The sequence below is a fragment of the Myripristis murdjan genome, chromosome 13, assembly GCF_902150065.1.
Source record: "Myripristis murdjan chromosome 13, fMyrMur1.1, whole genome shotgun sequence".
Taxonomy (NCBI): domain Eukaryota; kingdom Metazoa; phylum Chordata; class Actinopteri; order Holocentriformes; family Holocentridae; genus Myripristis; species Myripristis murdjan.
This window is the reverse complement of record NC_043992.1, coordinates 17658298-17677414: the sequence shown is the minus strand read 5'-3', so window position 1 is coordinate 17677414 and position 19117 is coordinate 17658298. Positions and strand designations below refer to the sequence as shown.

Below are 19117 nucleotides of genomic sequence, written 5' to 3'. Positions count from 1 at the left end.
CATTGGGGACAGTTCTGAGCACTTGTCAAGAACAATAGAATGTAGGGTGGTGGGTGGGGTTAAATGCTACAAAAATGATCACGACATTTGATTCAAAGTGTTTCCAAGTAACTGGACTGTTACTATCCATTTCCATTTTCATCTTCTCTTCACAATTAATGAAGCCATGTCCTGTTTGCATCAATGGAAATGGATAGGCCATGTCCTCCTCAAGGACTCTGACAGCTTCTTCATACAGCCCTCTTTTGGACACTTGAGGGGAAATGAAAGGAAGGAAGGAAAGAAGGCCCATTCATCATTCATTAAAGCTTTTGTGCATCTTCTTAAAACCATCGTCTGGGCCAGTTCTCGCGCTCTGTGTCGCTCTCTGGAGGTGGCTTCAGGTTTTCTTGTAGTGTTTTCTGTTCTACTGATTTCAGGACCAAATTAAAGACGTCCCTGCACAGCCAGACAATGACAACATGAAAACTGTTTCACACAAGGTGTGGATGTGTAAATATATCTAGATTTGTGTAGTGATGAACTGATGAATTCCTGATACATTAACCAGACTATCAATCAGATTGTCATATATGACAGGTTTTATTGGCAAGGAAAGGCAGAGTATCATGATTATGCACAGAAATTAGATCATTAATCAAAAAAAGACTGATTTGTAAGAGATCTGATTTTACAAAATGGCAGCTTTTCAGTGCACATAGTGGGTTTTACAGGTTTAGTTCAATATGTAACAATGTAAATTATATAAATCAACAGCACTCTTTGGGAAACTCCTGGTGATTCTATTTCTAATTTTGTATAAGAGCAACTCTTGGTCCCGGTTTGGATTCAGAGCTGTTTGAGCTTTCTGTCGCTAGGTTCTCTGAGGAGTGTATCGTTTTTCATTGAGGGGACTTCCTGTGAGGAGCTGTGGGTAAATTCATATTATTGCACTGCCAATCTCAGTACATTAAACCAATTTACATTAAGAATGTCTGATCTACCCACCAACCCCCAGGGCACCCTGCCAAAACTCTGTGCCACCCCAAAGCCTTTCTTGTGTATTAAGTTTTATATCATACAACTTATGTCTTGAATTAACATGGAATGGGCAAACAATCCCTAGGATTTAACACTACCAGCGAAAAACAAACAAACCAACCAAAAAACCACAACAACAAACAAATGAAAAAAAAACAAACAAACAAACAAACAATTGAAGTAGGGAAAGAAACTCCATTTTGTTCACTATTTTTTCAGATTAAATAAAGCCCCCCCTTTTGCAACTTCTGCCTTTGTAAATTTTGGTCTCCTGCTATTGTGCCAGGCCAAGAGTTGTCGGACTTGCATCATTTTGGCTGTGTTATACAAATGATCATGTGAGTCCACATGGTTCTCATTCCACGTCTGCATGTGATTTATCAGTCTGCAGTGTAAATTGCTCCAAATGTCATGAATCACACAAGTCAAATATCTCGGGATCATTTTCACAGCAGATTCTTTGCTCCTTCCTATTGGCTCTAGTTCATGATTTTGTGAGAAAATGAGAAAAATCTAATTACTTCCCCCTGGTTTCACATTTAATCATGGAATTTTTTTTGCATGCACATGTGTTAATGCATTCATTTTTTATTTATTTACTTTTTTAAGGAGAAGTGGAAATAGAGAGACACTTACAAAAAGTAGGCTATAAAAAATGCTGACGATATTGTCACTAGTAAGTGCACTTTTAAAAATGTTTAACCTTTGCTGTTAATTGGTGATGAATCCCTCCAATTCTGCTCCTCGCAGGTGCTGCAGCTCCTTCTCTTTTGGATTAGGTAGCGAAGATTCAGGCTGACACAGCTGATGGATACGCTGAATAGAGACAAACATTCACCACAAAACATGTCAAAATATGAAGCAGCAAGGCTTAAACTCTACTCTATGCAGAGATGCAAACTCCTCACATTTTGGCAAAATTTTGGCAATTTGAATTTTTGAGATCAAAATAGGTCAAGATTATCATACATTCAAGGAAATTTTTGTTTGGTTTGGAGCACAGAATTCCAAGTATGTGGAAAGCAATCAAATGTGCAAAAAGTCATATTTATGATTATATCTGTTGTACTTTTCACCATGAACAGGCTTCATGGAGATTTGGGTTAGGGTTTAGTTAGTCATCAAACATCAGTCCATGACTGGTGCAGAAAAACTACAGCAATTTAAAAAAGGATTATAACATCCAAGTACAATGATTACTTACACTGCAGCATGTATTGTTAATGTTTAAATGGTGTTGTGCTCATAAAAATCTCAGTTGACATGAAGAAAGTAATTAGCAGGTTTTCAAGGTTTAAGAGATGTAATTGTAATTTCTTTGATCCATCAAATACAAAAAAGTACATAGTTGTCCCACCTGAGAGAGGGGTCTAGGCCCAGTAACCAGCTTAATCAGTGCCCACCCTGGAGCAACCACAATGGAAGAGAGGGCAAGCAACCAGCCCAATAAGTTAACCCAGGCTGGGTACACATACGAGCGATTGAATGTCAGAGGCTTGTACTGAACTAAGGAACCTATGAAAGATACCTAAGAAAACAGTAAAGATTAGTGTGGACATGTGAGTGAGACCGAAACACAAATAACATTTGGATCTTTGGAGATGCATGAAATCTGCCTGACGGGGTTATTCAGCATAAAGATGCAAAAGATTTTTTCAACAGAACTTATAATGTTTTCTGCCCTCCATTTCCACTATGGTATTTCTCTTGCTACTGTTCATATTGTGATCTAAAGACTTCATCATGACTCACCAGTGAGACCAGGGGTGTGAGATAGCGCCAGCAGAGTTTAAAGAATGGGTTTGGGCACACACCTGCCATGCTCTCGATGATGCCACACAACCGATCTGCCCCTTATTAGGAGAGGAGGGGTTATATATAACATGTTGATGCCATTTATGTGTAACTTTTCACGTTTGCTTGAGAATAACTTTGTGCCATTCAACATTGAATACCTACCAAATATCCAGCCCAGTGCCAGTGATTCAAACACACAGAGAAAGAGAATGCAGGCCCCATTACAGGCATAGTAGTCCAGTAACTGGAACACATACATTCCCCCCTGGGGAGAAGAGGAGGGAGGCATAATTGGGCTTTTATTTTCTTTTATTGTGCATGTAAGCTAGTAACCTTGAGCCTAGCTCTCCCTTTTAAGTTGTGTTCCCATGGGGTTTGGTTTCACTGCAGATCTAGCCTCATTAAGTGGAATGTGAAATACTAACACGGGCGAGGGAACCAGCCTGCAGGCCAAAAGTCCAGGGGACAGTTATTGGTGGAATGACTTTGTGCCGCTGTAGAAGCAAAGTCTGCTTGGACACAACTCCAGTTCCGTCCTTTGTATCAGTGGTCTCTCATTACTGTGGTATTTTATAAAAAAAATTCCTGGTGAATGAAATTCCTAGTGCACACACAGGCGTGGTGTGTGGTGTTTGAAATGTGTCAATATCTATGTCTGAGGTGTCATTTGTCTAACAGAAGTTCTTTTCATGAGGAGTCTTTACCAGTGCTGGAGCATCATATTCACTCCATCCATTGTCTCATTCACTGCATAGCCCTGTAATGTTACACATCATCCCAATCCTGTGCTTCTATCACAAATCATTTATTTCTGTAGACTCAGTGTGGAGTAGCGCATAGAAATGTAAGTATTAGCTGATTCTAATGAGTTTCAAGAAGTTGTCATGATCTGGACTAGGCCTTTGTCTCAGCAATCCCCTCTCCTCTCTCCCCAAACTACATAAAAGTTTAATAAATACTGACCTCTGTGATCATGACTAAATCAACAAAGAAAAGGGTGAGGCAGAATAGGAAGAGGAAGAGTTCTCGTCGTCCCGGCCTGCGCAGCACTGTGGGAAGTGCATCTGAGATGGATGTCATCACCACCTCCAAGGCAACAAACTATACAGACAATGAACAACAAGAAAAATTACCTACATTTCCTAGTGATATGTGGTCTTCCAAAAACAATTCATGTGCATGTGCATCTTACTTCTGTATCCAGACCCAAGAGAATGATCATGACAAAGAAACAGATGGCCCACAGCTGAGGCAGGGGCATCATGGCTACGGCCTGAGGGTACACAATGAATGCCAGGCCTGGACCTGCAACACAACATTGAAGCTGCTTAGCCTCCATCTATTTCTGCCTTTATTTCTATTGTCCTTTAACCATTGAAGCAACAATCATTTGTTACAGCAAAGGTAAAATGCGCTTCTGGAGAGTTTGATGTAGTGAAAAGGGTTTGTATTGGATGTGGCAGATACAATGGACAACGAGTTTGATGCAGTTTCCAGACTTCAACTATCAAACACTCAGAATTTCTTCTATGCAAAGCTTTGTCCCCAATTCTATTCATGGTTTTAATGGACATGATTTCAAGGCACAGTCTGGGATAGCCAGTACATTGGCCTCATGGTTGTGTCTCTGCTCTTTGCAGATGATTAGGTGCTGTTCTGTCATCTAGCTGTGATCCCCAACATGCACTGGGGTGGTTTGCAGCTGAGTGTGAAGCAGTCGAGATGAGGATCAGCACCTCCAAGATTGAGGTCATCTCCACACTGGGAGAGAGGTACTGTTTCCCACGCATTTGGTCATTGCACTGGACCATCACAGTGAAGAGGGAGCTGAGCCTGAAGGCAAAACTCTCCATTTACGTGTCCAACTCTCACCTATGGTCACAAGTTTTGGGTAGCGACCAACCGAAAGAGACTGTGGTTGGGGAAAGGAATGTTTGATCAAGTTCCTTATACACCTTTTTTTGTGATCAACATTTAATGTTTTCCAGTCCTTTAAAAGTCAGCCGATGTTATGACACCATCAGTCATGCTTAGCAACACCGCTCACCACACTGTTTTCTTTGTACAAAACAGATGGCACCTTGCCAGACACCTTTACGTACACTGTCGCTTGCATTACCTGATTCTGCTACGTCTTCTATGGGAACACCCTGCTCATGAGACATGAATCCCAGCACTGAGAAGACAGCAAACCCAGCAACCACACTGGTCCCGCTGTTCAGCAGACACAGCAACAGACAATCTCTGCAAAACACAATTTTGAATTCACAATGACTCACATCCTGTCCACTGGCACATCTCAGAGAAAAGCCATGACTTAGTACGGCAGATAGATGTGTCATAAATTAATAACACACTGTGATAAACTACTTTATTGATCCAGTTTCTGAAACCACAAAACCCAGGTTTATACTGACAAAGACTTACTTATAGCAGTTGTTGTTGTAGGTATTGTAGCTGCCAAGCACAATTAAGGAGCCCACACCCAGACTGTAGGAGAAGAAGATCTGGGCACCAGCCTCCATCCACACCTGGACCAGCAGAACAATGGTGTAAAGCTGGTCACCTATAAAGTCTACACTCTTACAAATGTGTGTTAAGAACCTGCTACCTGTGGGTCTGCGAGACGTGAGGGTTCAGGGAGAAGATAGTAAACAATTCCACTTAGCGCTCCAGGCAGAGTGAGTCCACGGATCAGAAGAATTAAGAGCATTACATAGGGGAAGGTGGCAGTGAGATAAACCACCTGGGGGAACATTAAATTATGATATTTACAAATGTTTAATATCAATATGGGCTACATTTGCCAAAAAACACTCTCATAGTATATAAATACCTTGCCAGTAGACTTGACCCCCTTCCAGATACAAAAGTAGCAGATGACCCACATAGCAAAGAGGCAGAGCATCACCTCCCACCTGATGCTGCCCACCTCCTCGATGCCTCCCGAGAGAGCCAGCACTCGCTTTCTAAATGAGGAGGCCAGATGAGTACTGTTTTGTTACATGTAGGTAAAGGGCATTTTAGCACCCCCTAGTGGTTGTTTTGAAGATCACTGTCAGTTAATTGTGCTTTTTCTGTATTGGTTATTTGTGGTCACATGGGTAAGGTCATAGTTTAGACCGGCCATTTTGATGGAAATTCTGCACAGCAAGGTGCTCCAGAACTTTCTCTGTTTGATCTTTTGCATCCACCTGTGTTGGACCGTGGAGAAGCTTTGTTTGTAAGTTTATGCTACATGTTTTATCTTTATAGATAAGTATTGATGCATATTTTGTCGTTTTATTTCATGTTTGGGAAAATGTATAGATAATTGCTTGAATCCCTTTTTGGCAACATGTAGTACAAGAAATGGTTTAATTGTGTAGTATTAAGCAAGTATATACACTCTTTTTACTTATAGTAAGAATATTTTCTTGTGTATTTATTTTCAGTTTCACAGAATTTCTGGAAAAGCATTGTAAGGAAGCTTGTTGACGAAGATATACAAGTAAACAGACCTCAACTTTACTTTGACGTCTGAGTCATCTTTTAAACCTTTCAGTGCCTAGTACACCTGTTTAGCTATCTGTCACTTCGTGTAGAGCGACGCACGCAGGGGACAGAATAGTGAAAAAACAGCATCACGACGGGGTCAACACAGCAATTCATGCAAACAAAGATATCTTCTCTTCATTAACTGCCCTGCTTCATCTTAATTGCCACCTTCATACTAAATAAGAGGTCCACGGCACGTACAAGATGGATAACAAGGCAAACACAGAAGATGAACAGAGAGCTCAATTACAAAATGCATCTGTAAAGTCATACGTGACCAGATCTGTTGCTTCTAGCCGCTCTAGCAAATCTGCAGCAAGCCTAGCAGCAGCTAAAGCACGTGCCAGAGCTGAGGCAGTGCGTGCTCGCTCCACCTTTGTTAAAAGAGAATCCGAGCTCATGGTTGAAAAAGCTCAGCTAAGAGTAGAGGAGGCACGCATGGATGCTGCTCTGACCACATTGAAGCAAGAAAAAGAGGTTGCAGCTGCCTTAGCTGAGGCGGAGGTTCTGGAATCAGCTGCAGTAGAACTGGAACCTAAAGCAGACTCTAGGGCATTGGACATCGCAGCAATCCCCCATGACTCCAGAGAGAAAAGAACGAGTGATTATGTTGAACGTCATTCTAAATTAGACTCTAGTCAGCTGTCATTACCCCATCTTGAGCCTCTCACTGTACCTAGTCAGCCACCTGATGTCCCTCACGTTCTGCCACATCAAGACAGCAAGCAAGATCCCATTCACACAGCCGAAGTTGGACAGACTATCACTCCAGCTTATATCAAGCACAGTGCTAGCTACCTCAGAGCGCATAGTACAAATCAGCCAGCTGCTGAATATTATCCTGGGATTCATCCACACAATGTCTCATCCATGAAGGGACCTCAGCCCCACGCAGCCTCTGTTGGGATGCACGCCCCACAGTCATCTGCTCCCGACCACGCAGGCATAAATGACTTTGCTATTTACATGGCTCGTCGTGAGCTTGTGACCTCAGGGATGATCAAGTTTGATGACTGTCCAGAGAATTATTGGAGTTGGAAATCGACCTTCATGAATGTCATAAATGGACTGAAACTCACCTACAATGAAGAGCTGGACCTTCTAACTAGGTGGTTAGGCCCTCAGTTCATCAGAACAGGTTAGGAGAATCAGAGCTTTTCATGTTAGTGACCCTGCTGCTGGGCTCAGAATGGCATGGAGGCGTCTTGAGGAGTGTTATGGGTCACCTGAAACAATTGAGAAGGCTCTTTTGGATAAACTTGAGAGGTTCCCCAAGATTAGCATCAAAGATCCCCTCAAACTGAGAGAGCTTGGTGATCTGTTGAGGGAGTTGGAGTCTGCAAAACGAGAGGGTTATTTGCCTGGGCTTGCCTACTTGGATACATCTCGGGGTGTTAACCCTATAGTGGAAAAACTGCCATACGGGCTTCAAGAGAGATGGATGACACAGGGCAGCTTGTACAAGCTGCAAAACCAAGTCCATTTTCCGCCGTTTTCATTCTTCACTGATTTTGTCTGCAGAGAGGCTTATACTCGTAATGATCCAAGTTTCGCCCTCAGCTCATCTGGCATGGCAGCAGTAAAGGCAGACAACCCAGGGAAAAGGTCTACACACTCTAAAGGCCAAATCACAACTCATAAAACAGATATCACACCAACACCTGCCACCAAGTCAGGAGAGACTGTCAGCAGTAAGTTGGACATTGAAAGGCAGTGGCCAATTCACAAAAAGCCCCATCCCCTCAAGCGATGCAGAGGCTTCCGGGCAAAGACATTGGAGGAACGCAAAGCATTTCTCAAGGAGAGTGGGATTTGTTTTAGATGCTGCTCCTCAACTGATCATATGGCTAGAGACTGCAAAATGACTATTCAGTGCAAAGAATGTGACAGTGATAGACATGTTACAGCTCTTCATCCAGGACCAGCTCCATGGACCGCCAAAGACCCTAACTTAGAGCACGGCGGGGAGGAAAAGGAGGAGGCTTCTCCCGACATAATCTCCAAGTGCACAGAAGTGTGCGGTGAAGCCAATAGCTCCCGCTCCTGCTCTAAAATCTGCCTCATAAAGGTTCATCCTAAAGGACAACCAGACAGATCGATGAGAGTCTATGCTGTACTTGACGACCAGAGTAATAGGTCTCTCGCTCGGTCCGAGTTTTTTGATCTGTTTGACCTCAAAGGTGCAGATTCTCCCTACACTCTGCGCACATGTGCTGGAGTCACAGAGATGTCAGGAAGAAGAGGAACCGGCTTCATTGCTCAACCCCTAGATGGCCATCTCAGTGTGCTTCTTCCCACGCTCATAGAGTGCAACCATATGCCGGATGATAGATCGGAGATACCTACTCCTGAGGCTGCCAAACACCACTCACACCTAAAGCCTCTTGCTCACCTCATTCCTGAACTCGACCCTGAAGCACAGATTCTCCTTCTCCTTGGCCGAGATGTCTTAAGAGTTCACAAGGTGAGAGACCAGCGAAATGGGCCAAACAATGCCCCTTATGCTCAAAGACTTGACCTTGGCTGGGTTATAGTTGGAGAAGTCTGCCTGGGTGCAGCTCACAAGCCTAAAGGAGTCAGCACATACCGGACTAATGTTTTGGAGAATGGCCGTCACTCCTACTTCAGCCCATGTCTCAACCACCTCGTTTTGAAAGAGAAGCTCACAGTAAGGACAGCTACAAAGCCTTTCAGCTCTCAAAGCCTGCAGTATTCTCATTCCTCTGACAGCTTGGTTCAGAACGCTGGTGATTGTTCACTGGGAAGAAGGATCTTCGAAAAAACAGAGGAGGACAACAAGATCGCCCTGTCTATTGAGGACAAACAGTTCATTCAGCTGATGGACAAGCAGATGTTCTTAGATGATGCCAACAGTTGGGTGGCTCCCCTTCCCTTTCGCACACCAAGGCCACACCTCCCCAACAACAGAGAACAAGCTCTGACCCGCTTCACCAGTCTCTGCCGTACGCTCGAAAGAAAGCCTGAGATGAAGAGCCATTTTCTGGCCTTCATGCAGAAAATCTTTGACCAGGATCATGCTGAGTTGGCTCCCCCTCTACAGGATGGAGAAGAGTGCTGGTATCTCCCCAGTTTTGGCGTGTACCACCCGCGCAAACCTGGCCAAATCCGAGTTGTTTTTGACTCCAGCGCTTCACACCTCGGCATCTCACTGAACGATGTGCTGCTGACCGGACCAGACTTGAACAACAGCTTGCTGGGTGTACTAATGCGGTTTAGGCGTGAGCAGGTGGCCATCACAGCAGATATTGAGCAAATGTTCCACAGTTTTGTTGTCAGGGAGGACCACAGGAACTTCCTCAGATTCCTGTGGTTCAAAGACAACGACACCACCAAGCAAGTTGTGGAATACAGGATGAGAGTCCATGTGTTTGGCAATCGCCCCTCTCCAGCGGTTTCTACCTATGGGCTACGGCGAGCAGCTCTACATGGAGAGGATGAGTTTGGTGGAGATGCGAAGCAGTTCATACACAGGGACTTCTATGTTGATGATGGACTCAAGTCACTGCCGTCTGCGACTGCAGCCATCACTCTACTGAAAGCAGCCCAAGGTATGCTTGCCATCTCCAACTTAAGACTCCATAAAGTAGCATCCAACTGCCCAGTCGTCATGCAGGCGTTCCCATCAACAGACCATGCAAAGGACCTGAAAGACCTTGACCTAGACATTGACTCACCTCCTTTACAGCGCAGTCTTGGGTTAAGTTGGAACCTTGTGAACGACACTTTCACATTCCGTGTCGCCAACAGTGAGAAACCGTTCACTCGAAGAGGAGTGCTTGCAACCATTAACAGTCTATTCGACCCACTTGGTCTTGTGGCTCCTATTACCATTCAAGGGAAGATCTTACTACGACAGCTCACCAGTGACACCAGTGATTGGGATGCTCCCCTCCCAGCTGATAAGGAGGCAGAATGGATTGCTTGGAGAGATTCACTGCAAGATCTAGAGCAGTTTGAGACCCCTCGAGCCTACACCGCAGCCTCCCTCTCCACCGCTCAGCACACAGAAATCCACATCTTTTCAGATGCTTCCATAAAGGCTATTGCAGCTGTGGCATACTTAAAGGTGATGGATGTTGAAGGAAAATGCCATGTTGGCTTCATCATGGGGAAAGCCAAGTTGGCCCCCATTTCAGTCCATACTGTTCCCAGGCTTGAGTTGGGTGCTGCTGTCCTGGCAGTGGAGATTGCCGAGCTTGTTGTGAGTGAGTTGGACATCAACCCCAACAGTCTGAAATTCTATACAGACAGCAAGGTGGTGCTGGGATACATTTATAACGAAACCAGGAGGTTTTATGTGTATGTCAGCAACAGGGTGGAACGAATAAGGAAATCCACGCATCCTGAACAGTGGTGTTATGTCCACACCAGTCAGAACCCTGCAGATGTTGCTACCAGGGCAGTGCCTGCAGCTCGACTCTCGGACACCAACTGGCTTACCGGTCCAGATTTCTTGTCACATTCTGTGGAGACAGACACAACTAAAGAAGCATCCTATGACCTCATCGATCCAGATTCTGACATGGAGGTTCGATGCCACACCACTACAGCCACACAGACTCTCACAGAGGCATCGGTTCACACCGATTTGACAGGTTTTCCACATGGCAACCCCTTGTCAGAGCTATAGCCTCCCTCATCCACATCGCTCAATCCTTCAGGTCTGAGAAGGATAGCAACAAACAAGATTGCTATGGTTGGCATCAATGTTCAAAGTCTCACGCAACTGATACATTGTCACAAGCAAAGGCTATCATCATTAGATGTGTACAAAAGGAAGCATACCAAGCTGAGATCTCCTGTCTGGAGAAAGGGAAAGTAATTCCTAAGAACAGCCCCCTGAAGAAGCTCAACCCTATCCTTGATGGCAATGGACTTCTGAGAATAGGTGGTCGGCTCCAACATGCTCCATTTGAGATGGAAGAGAAACAGCCTCTCATCATTCCTGGCCGCAGTCATATTGCTACTCTACTCATAAATCACTATCATGAGAGAGTTAAACATCAAGGGAGAATCTTCACTGAGGGAGCTATCCGCACAGATGGCATCTGGATCGTTGGGGCAAAGAAATGCATTTCCAACATTCTGCATAAGTGTGTTACATGCAACAGACTTCGCGGTAGGACAGCAGAACAGAAGATGGCAGATCTTCCATCTGATCGTCTCAGCACTGAACCCCCTTTTACAAACGTAGGCCTGGACGTGTTCGGCCCCTGGAACATCTCCACTCGTCGTACCCGAGGAGGTGCAGTGAACAGTAAAAGGTGGGCAGTACTCTTCACATGCTTGAGTGTACGTGCTGTGCATATTGAGCTCCTAGAATCAATGGACACATCGAGCTTTATCAATGCTCTACGGCGCTTCTTTGCTGTGCGTGGCCCTGTAAAAATCATCCGTTCTGACTGCGGCACAAATTTTAAGGGAGCCTGCAAGGAGCTGCAAATCCTCCTACAAGATGAAACTAACATCTCAAAGTATCTCAGTGAGGAAGGATGTACATGGCTGTTTAACCCACCCCACTCTTCCCACATGGGGGGAGTGTGGGAAAGGATGATTGGGGTTTCAAGGCGGATCCTTGACTCTATGCTTTCTCACATCAGCCCCTCGCACCTTACTCATGAAGTACTTTCAACCCTTATGGCCGAGGTTACTGCAATAATAAATGCAAGACCTCTCACACCCATCTCGACTGATGCAGACTCACCGTTTCTTCTGACTCCAGCAATGATCCTGACACAGAAGGTCTGCACTCCTCTTCCCCCTCCTGGATCCTTTGAGAATGCAGATATGTATCGCCAGCAGTGGAAACGAGTCCAGCGCTTGGCAAACGCCTTTTGGGAGAGATGGAGGAGAGAATATCTCTCTAGTCTTCAAAGCCGAAGCAAGTGGCAAGATAGTCAACCCAATGTCAAAGAAGGAGACTTGGTGCTGCTCAGAGATGCTCAGGTGAAAAGAAATCAGTGGCCCATGGCTCTTGTCACCAAGGCTCATCCTGACAGCGATGGGAAAGTCAGAAAGCTTGAGCTCAAAGTCACCAAAGGGGGAACTGTTAAGACCTTCCTCAGACCAGTAACTGAAGTAGTGGTACTTATGTCTCCCTAAGCCTCTACCATGGACAGTTTTTTGCCTTATTTTCATCAGTCTGTGGGACTTTCCTAAAAAATTGATAGTGGTATTGTGTTCAATACCAGGCGGGGAGTGTTTTGTTACATGTAGGTAAAGGGCATTTTAGCACCCCCTAGTGGTTGTTTTGAAGATCACTGTCAGTTAATTGTGCTTTTTCTGTATTGGTTATTTGTGGTCACATGGGTAAGGTCATAGTTTAGACCGGCCATTTTGATGGAAATTCTGCACAGCAAGGTGCTCCAGAACTTTCTCTGTTTGATCTTTTGCATCCACCTGTGTTGGACTGTGGAGAAGCTTTGTTTGTAAGTTTATGCTACATGTTTTATCTTTATAGATAAGTATTGATGCATATTTTGTCGTTTTATTTCATGTTTGGGAAAATGTATAGATAATTGCTTGAATCCCTTTTTGGCAACATGTAGTACAAGAAATGGTTTAATTGTGTAGTATTAAGCAAGTATATACACTCTTTTTACTTATAGTAAGAATATTTTCTTGTGTATTTATTTTCAGTTTCACAGAATTTCTGGAAAAGCATTGTAAGGAAGCTTGTTGACGAAGATATACAAGTAAACAGACCTCAACTTTACTTCGACGTCTGAGTCATCTTTTAAACCTTTCAGTGCCTAGTACACCTGTTTAGCTATCTGTCACTTCGTGTAGAGCGACGCACGCAGGGGACAGAATAAGTACAATACAATGAGAGGCAGTTTGAAATATCATCAAAATACACCATTTTGCACTTAAGAAAATGTGAATGAGCAAGAGGCTGCTAATAGTTTGTTAATATATCAGGACATACTCCCAGAACTCTGTTGCAGCAGTCGTCGTGTTGGTCTGGTTGGCGAATCTGAAGGTGCCGTTCTGTGTAGAAATGTCTACACAACTATCTAATAGGGCAGAGAGAAGAAGCCACTCAGACAGGATGCTTCTATGATCATTTGAAAATATTTTTATGATTATGGCTATTTGGTAATGTTGAAGCAAGGTGGAATAGCTAGAGTCCAAAAGAGATAACCTATTTTGTTATTTCATGGTTTCATACAAAGCAAATGTGTATGAGTGCATCAAGTTCTGGAAGAACTGTGAAAAGTGATAAGTGTGAAAAGTTATTGATTCATCAAAAAGAAGAAAATCTTCGAAAATATTTGGTTGCTTACAAAACATGGGGATTCATATTGACTTTTTTTCAATATATCATTGTCCAGATCTTAAGACATTGCCTACATAGAGTGCATGACAAGCAGGTAATTCTAGTATTCTATTGTCCTTTAATAAAATAATAATAATGATGATGATCACAATGAATATTAGCTTCATGAGAACCTTTCCTGCAACAACTGAAGTTCAAAGTGCTTAGTGATAAAGTAAAGGCCTTTACATTAAGATTTAAGCAAAACAAAGACAAACAGATTAAAACAAATGTAATTATAAATAGGCAACTGAGTTAGTGATTACAGTGGATGAAAGCAAGTAAGGAATTAAGGTGAAGTTGAAACGATCCGTGTATTTGACCTGTGTTCCAGGAGTTGCTGCAGCTGGCCCATGGCAGCTGAGGGCTGAAGGAGAAGCCCAGGTAGAGCAGAGCCCAGGCCAGAACAAGAATGTAACACGAACAGCCGTACAGGAGAATCACCTGGCCGGCATAGCCTATACCTGCAGTGCGAGATTTGGTACCTTTATATTTAAGAGAAATCATATGAAATCATAACTCCTTGCACTGCGAAAATTGTCTATATTAATTAATTAATAATTTTTTTTTTTTTATTATTATTATTGTGTCTTAAAAATCAGTCAGTCGGGAAAAGTTTGACATATAAATAAACAGACAATCTGATCAATTATACTAAGAAACTGAGAGATGCAATTCTCATCACACTCTACCTTTAAGAACCTATTTTCCTTATGAAGTCTCCAATGCCACCTTTACTTACTTCTACTCCTACTTGTATAACTAAAGAAGACAAGTTTAACTTTCTGATCCCAGACTGTAAAGCCTCTAAAACATGTTCAGTGGCAAATATATACAAACAAATATTTCACCTGCACATGATGTATTCATGTGTCTGATTAAATATTAAAAGCATTTTATTTCCAGTCTCATCCACCTTTAGTCTCACAGAGGCCATTTCTGGTGATGATTCTGTCACGGCTGGAGTAGAAATTAGACACTCACATGTAGATCATTTCATTGTCATCTGGCAACTTAAACACGTATGAAACACATTAACTATCATGTGCAGATCACTTGTAATATGTTCTCAAGATTGGCTGCAAACAGTTCTTTAATAGGTAATAGGGACTGTTTAGCAGGTACCAAAGAGTTGGGCATTTGAACACAAGAACATCATGACCTTATGACTTATGGAAACTACAGTGGATAAATAGACAGCGTAAAAATCGTTCTCTCAGTCAATGCTTACCCTGTGCAAACAGCCAGGCCACAGCTTGGATAAGAGAAACATTAAACAATCTATCAGCACCGATTTTGGTAAAGCAGCATGCTCATGTGGACCTGGCACAAACTGTGAAATAAACTTAAACTGGAGACCATATCACCTTATCAAGATTTTAAGGAGCATATGGAAATGTCTTTAAATGTATCTGTGTGTGCCATGTTGTGTGTTCAGCTCATTCACAGTGCCTCTATTCCGTGCACCTCATCTATGCCCCTATATTGCAACACTTACGGTATAAAGAGTAAAAAAACGTTTGGCTCATTCCCTCTATTGAGGTGTCTAAATTTAATGCTTTGGACTTGTTTCAATGTATATCATGAATTAACGCGTAGTGAGGTCCATGGCTGGGTAGGCAGGATCAGCCAGAGCTTAAATCGCATGGTACATGCATGCAAAAATATACTAAGTAGAACTCAATATTAAAACTGCAAAGTCAATCAAGTTGCCCTAACCCTAACCCTAACCCTGTCAAAATGTAGTTATTGACATCAGCGGATTATAGCGCGCACGTAATTACTGCCAATTAATTTTCTGAGACATACATTCACCTGCATTTCTGCAGGATTTACAGCACAGGCGAGATCACAACAAGAAATCACCTGTATCACAACACCACAGGACGTACAGCTCCAGTGCAGTCTATAAGAGCGACAACAATACATTATAAACACTGCCCGCTTGGATCACACACCATTCTAAGCAAAACTAAGTCTGAAAAGCCTAAAAAGCTATTGTGTCAATCACATTTGAGCACAACATAGGAAGACTTTATAACGAGAGAGAGAGAGAGAGAGAGAGAGAGAGAGAGAGAGAGAGAGACAGAGAGAGACAGAGAGAGAGAGAGAGAGAGAGAGTTTTAAATCTCCTTGTTAGCTTTTACCTTTTCGTTATGTGCACTGATGTGGAGCCTGTGCTGCTCATCCAGCGCTGTGTATGTCCGGCTCTTACCAAAGGTGTTCAGGTTGATTTGAGAGCAGATGTGGGCTGTGGAGGTTTGGTGCTTCATCAAAGCCCTCGGCAGGCTGTGCAGGCCGCAGTCAGCCTCTCTCAGCCAGATGCTGCTGCGACCCGCCGAGAAAAGGAGACTCGGAAAGCACAACAACTTGCTAGCTTGACTACATCCACACAACCCGGTCGTTCTTTTTGTACCATTCCGTTTGAAGTAAATCTATCTATCTATGTATCTATCTATCAATCTGTTCCATTTGAAAAGTCCTCACAATTTTTGTCCCTTACTTTGGATTAAATCCATGAGGTCAGGTGTAAATGATGTCATAAGCATATTTTTATTTTATTTCTGTTTATTTGAAACCTGTTAACCTGGATGTTGTAGAGACTTGAGAGAGAAAGAGAAACTGGAGACTTGAGAGAGAAAGAGAAAGCAGAGCAGGAGAAAGGAACGAACTATTCTACAACTAGTCAAGGGCGCACACGGTAATTACTTTCTCTTGTTCTGTACTGACCCTTTTCTTCCTAAAATAACACTCGGTGGTTTGAAATGTTAATGTTTATTTGCATAACAATAGTTTGTTTGCATTTCATTATTGTGTATGAGCTAGCTAGCTTGTATTTGGCTATTAGCTATTCACAGTTAGCTTAGTAGGCTCACAGTGCTTGTGTTTACAGTTCAAGCCTTTGACTTGATATTCTTAGATGGGAACATTTGCTATCTGTCATGAAAATGTTCACTGAAATTGTTTATCTCCTTTTTGTTTTAGTTTTCACGATGTTTAATGAAGGCATTACATCAACGTGTCCTGGAAAATAAATGCACTTTATTACATCAGTAAGAAGCGTGGACTCAATGACTGACCAGGGAATAGTTATATCAGGTGTTGATTTCCCAGTTAATATTACGTTTTTTTTTTCCCTCAAATATCAAGTTATAAAGTCTTTTCATGGGAAATCTCCACCGTCGCTGCTAGCCAAAAGCACTGCGCGCTGGTGACAACCATACATATAGAAAGAGAGCTAGATACGTCATCGTGCTGCTTTAGCACGCTGAGCGACGTGCTTACACGGCGGCCATCGCAAAGGGGGTATCACCACAGATATGAGTATATATATGTATATCTGTGGTCACAACAGCACACACAACACACAGCAATGAAACAGTTTTATTGGCTGATGTACAGTACACTGTATGTATTGTGTGACGTCCTCTTTGATTGGATTAAAAATGTAAATATTCTTCTTCTCGTTTTATGTTCTACGGAGCTGCGGAGGGGCCATTGAGAGAAAAATAAAACACACCATGCCACGTTTTACTATGTTGTGCATTAGAACTGTTTGAGTGCAAACCAGATACAATTTGACTGTAGTCCTCTTTGCAAACTGGTGCCAGGGTGAGAGTTTACTGCCACTGCTGGGGGCTGTGGGACAGAGCCAGATGGCTGAGAGGCTACCCGGAGCACATGGGAAGCTGCGGAGTCCGTGCGGACAGTGAGTACCTGCTGTCAGCTGTATCTTTCTCTCTGTGGCCCCTCTCCGTGTTTTACCTAATGTATGAGTTACCGTAAGTGTTGCAATATAGGGGCAATGAAGAGACTTTTTGGTTAAAAAACAGATGGATAAATTTAAAAAATACAAAAGATGGGTTTGTTCCTGACTGACTTTGTTTTCCATGATTGATCTTGTTGTTAGAACCAGGCACCAGACACACTGGGCTCTAGTTTCGCAGACCTGGCGAGGCGGGGGCGTAGCGCAGATGCGCTTCGCCAACTGGGTGTGGCCAGGCGGATTTTCCAAGTTTGGCACGCCATGCTCGGTGGCGAAAGTACTCCGCCGTCCCTCCTACCGGCGCAAGGGAGGAGAGATGGCATGGAGTGGGTTTGACACAGCCGATTCACATCTAACCAATCAAATGAGCCCCTGTCCTTGCCTTTAAAATGCGCTGCACGAAGGCGTTATGAAAGTTTACACAACAGACAAGGAGGTCTACTGTCGCAGGCGGAGCGGAGCCCAGGAGACAGGCGCGGAGCGGAGACCGGCGAGCAGTGCGGACACGTCACCAAAACCTCACAGGCAGGCTTCCGGAATGTCAGGCACATAAACAATGCAATAAATACCGAAAAAACACTATTCAATGCTACGATCACAATCAGCACATACATATATCTCCATATCAACTGTCCCGTCACAGCTGATGTCAGATCAAAGGAGATTGGCACCGTTTATGCTGATTGTGAGGTTTTGGTGATGTGCGCCAGCCAGCCAAACTTCCACTGTGCCAGCTCCGCTCCGCCTTGCGCGGAAAGTAGACGTGGTTTCAGATGGCGAGCTTTTGGCACACCTCGGCGAAGCCTTTTGGAACGAAACTGTCACTGCGCCAAGCTGAATCTGTTGACACCTCCCCCCGCTGCGCCGCCACTCCCATCTCGGCGCAAGTCCGTCTGCGAAACTTGGAAACTGTCCGCCTCTCCCGTTTCGCCGGTCGAAACTAGCTCTGCGCGGGGTTCGCCTCACTGCGCCACCCCGCGCTGTGCCGGGAAACTAGAGCCCATTCTGTTGAAGTGGGGGCTCAACACTGTGTTTTCTTATTACATGAATCTTGGATTTTTTAGACTGTGTGGCTTATAAATCACTTTCTTGCCTATAACTCACTTTTTTGTTTTTTTTACACCATGACAATTTCCAAGCAGAAGTATTACAATGAATCCTGAAATACCTTCTGCCAGTGGGCAAAGCTTCCTCCAGCAGGTGATGCCCCCCTCCTGGGTGTACTGACCTACAGAGGTCTCCAGCAGGAACAGGGGCACACCGCATGTTACCACAAACACCAGGTATGGCAGCAGGAAAGCACCTGAATTTACAAAATGTACAAGAATGCACAGCATCGTTAAGAGCCCAAATTGGTTAAATTTTTTGGGGGGACAAGCAATGAGCAACAGACTCACCCCCTCCGTTTTTGTAGCAGAGGTATGGAAATCTCCAAACATTGCCCAGGCCCACAACATTCCCTGCAACAGCCAGGACATACTCAGCTTTACTGGCCCACTGTCCTCTCTCCTCGACCCGCACCTCTCTGTTCTTCCCCTCTGACATACCTGAACGCTCTGTGTGGATTCAGTGTCACTCTTCTGCTTTACTTGAGTCCACGTTTTGCAGTCTGCATGCTGATGTCTCCCTGTGTACACAGCATGGTTTAATTTTAAACC

At 43.7% G+C, this 19117-nt stretch overlaps 1 protein-coding gene across 1 annotated transcript; it reads right to left on the bottom strand.

The window, feature by feature from the left end:
* Positions 1 to 1731: 1731 nt before the first annotated feature.
* On the bottom strand, positions 1732 to 19004 carry LOC115370524 (sodium- and chloride-dependent GABA transporter 2-like). The gene is made up of 14 exons (XM_030067549.1): positions 18857 to 19004; positions 18628 to 18762; positions 14017 to 14157; positions 13304 to 13391; positions 5654 to 5786; positions 5429 to 5563; positions 5245 to 5348; positions 4937 to 5061; positions 4010 to 4122; positions 3781 to 3918; positions 2980 to 3082; positions 2773 to 2873; positions 2378 to 2548; positions 1732 to 1836 (listed from the first exon to the last, which is right to left on the bottom strand). The coding sequence occupies exons 1-14, from the start codon at positions 19002 to 19004 to the stop codon at positions 1732 to 1734; spliced, it is 1740 nt and encodes a 579-aa protein (XP_029923409.1).
* Positions 19005 to 19117: the final 113 nt, after the last annotated feature.

Coding starts and splice junctions, on each gene's coding strand:
- LOC115370524 (XM_030067549.1), bottom strand. CDS start 19,004: ATGTCAGAGGGGAAGAACAGAGAGGTGCGGGTCGAGGAGAGAGGACAG. Junction 14,158..18,627: donor GCTTTGCCCACTGGCAGAAG/GTATTTCAGGAT, acceptor CTCGCACTGCAG/GTATAGGCTATGCCGGCCAG. Junction 2,874..2,979: donor GGCACTGGGCTGGATATTTG/GTAGGTATTCAA, acceptor TCTCCTAATAAG/GGGCAGATCGGTTGTGTGGC.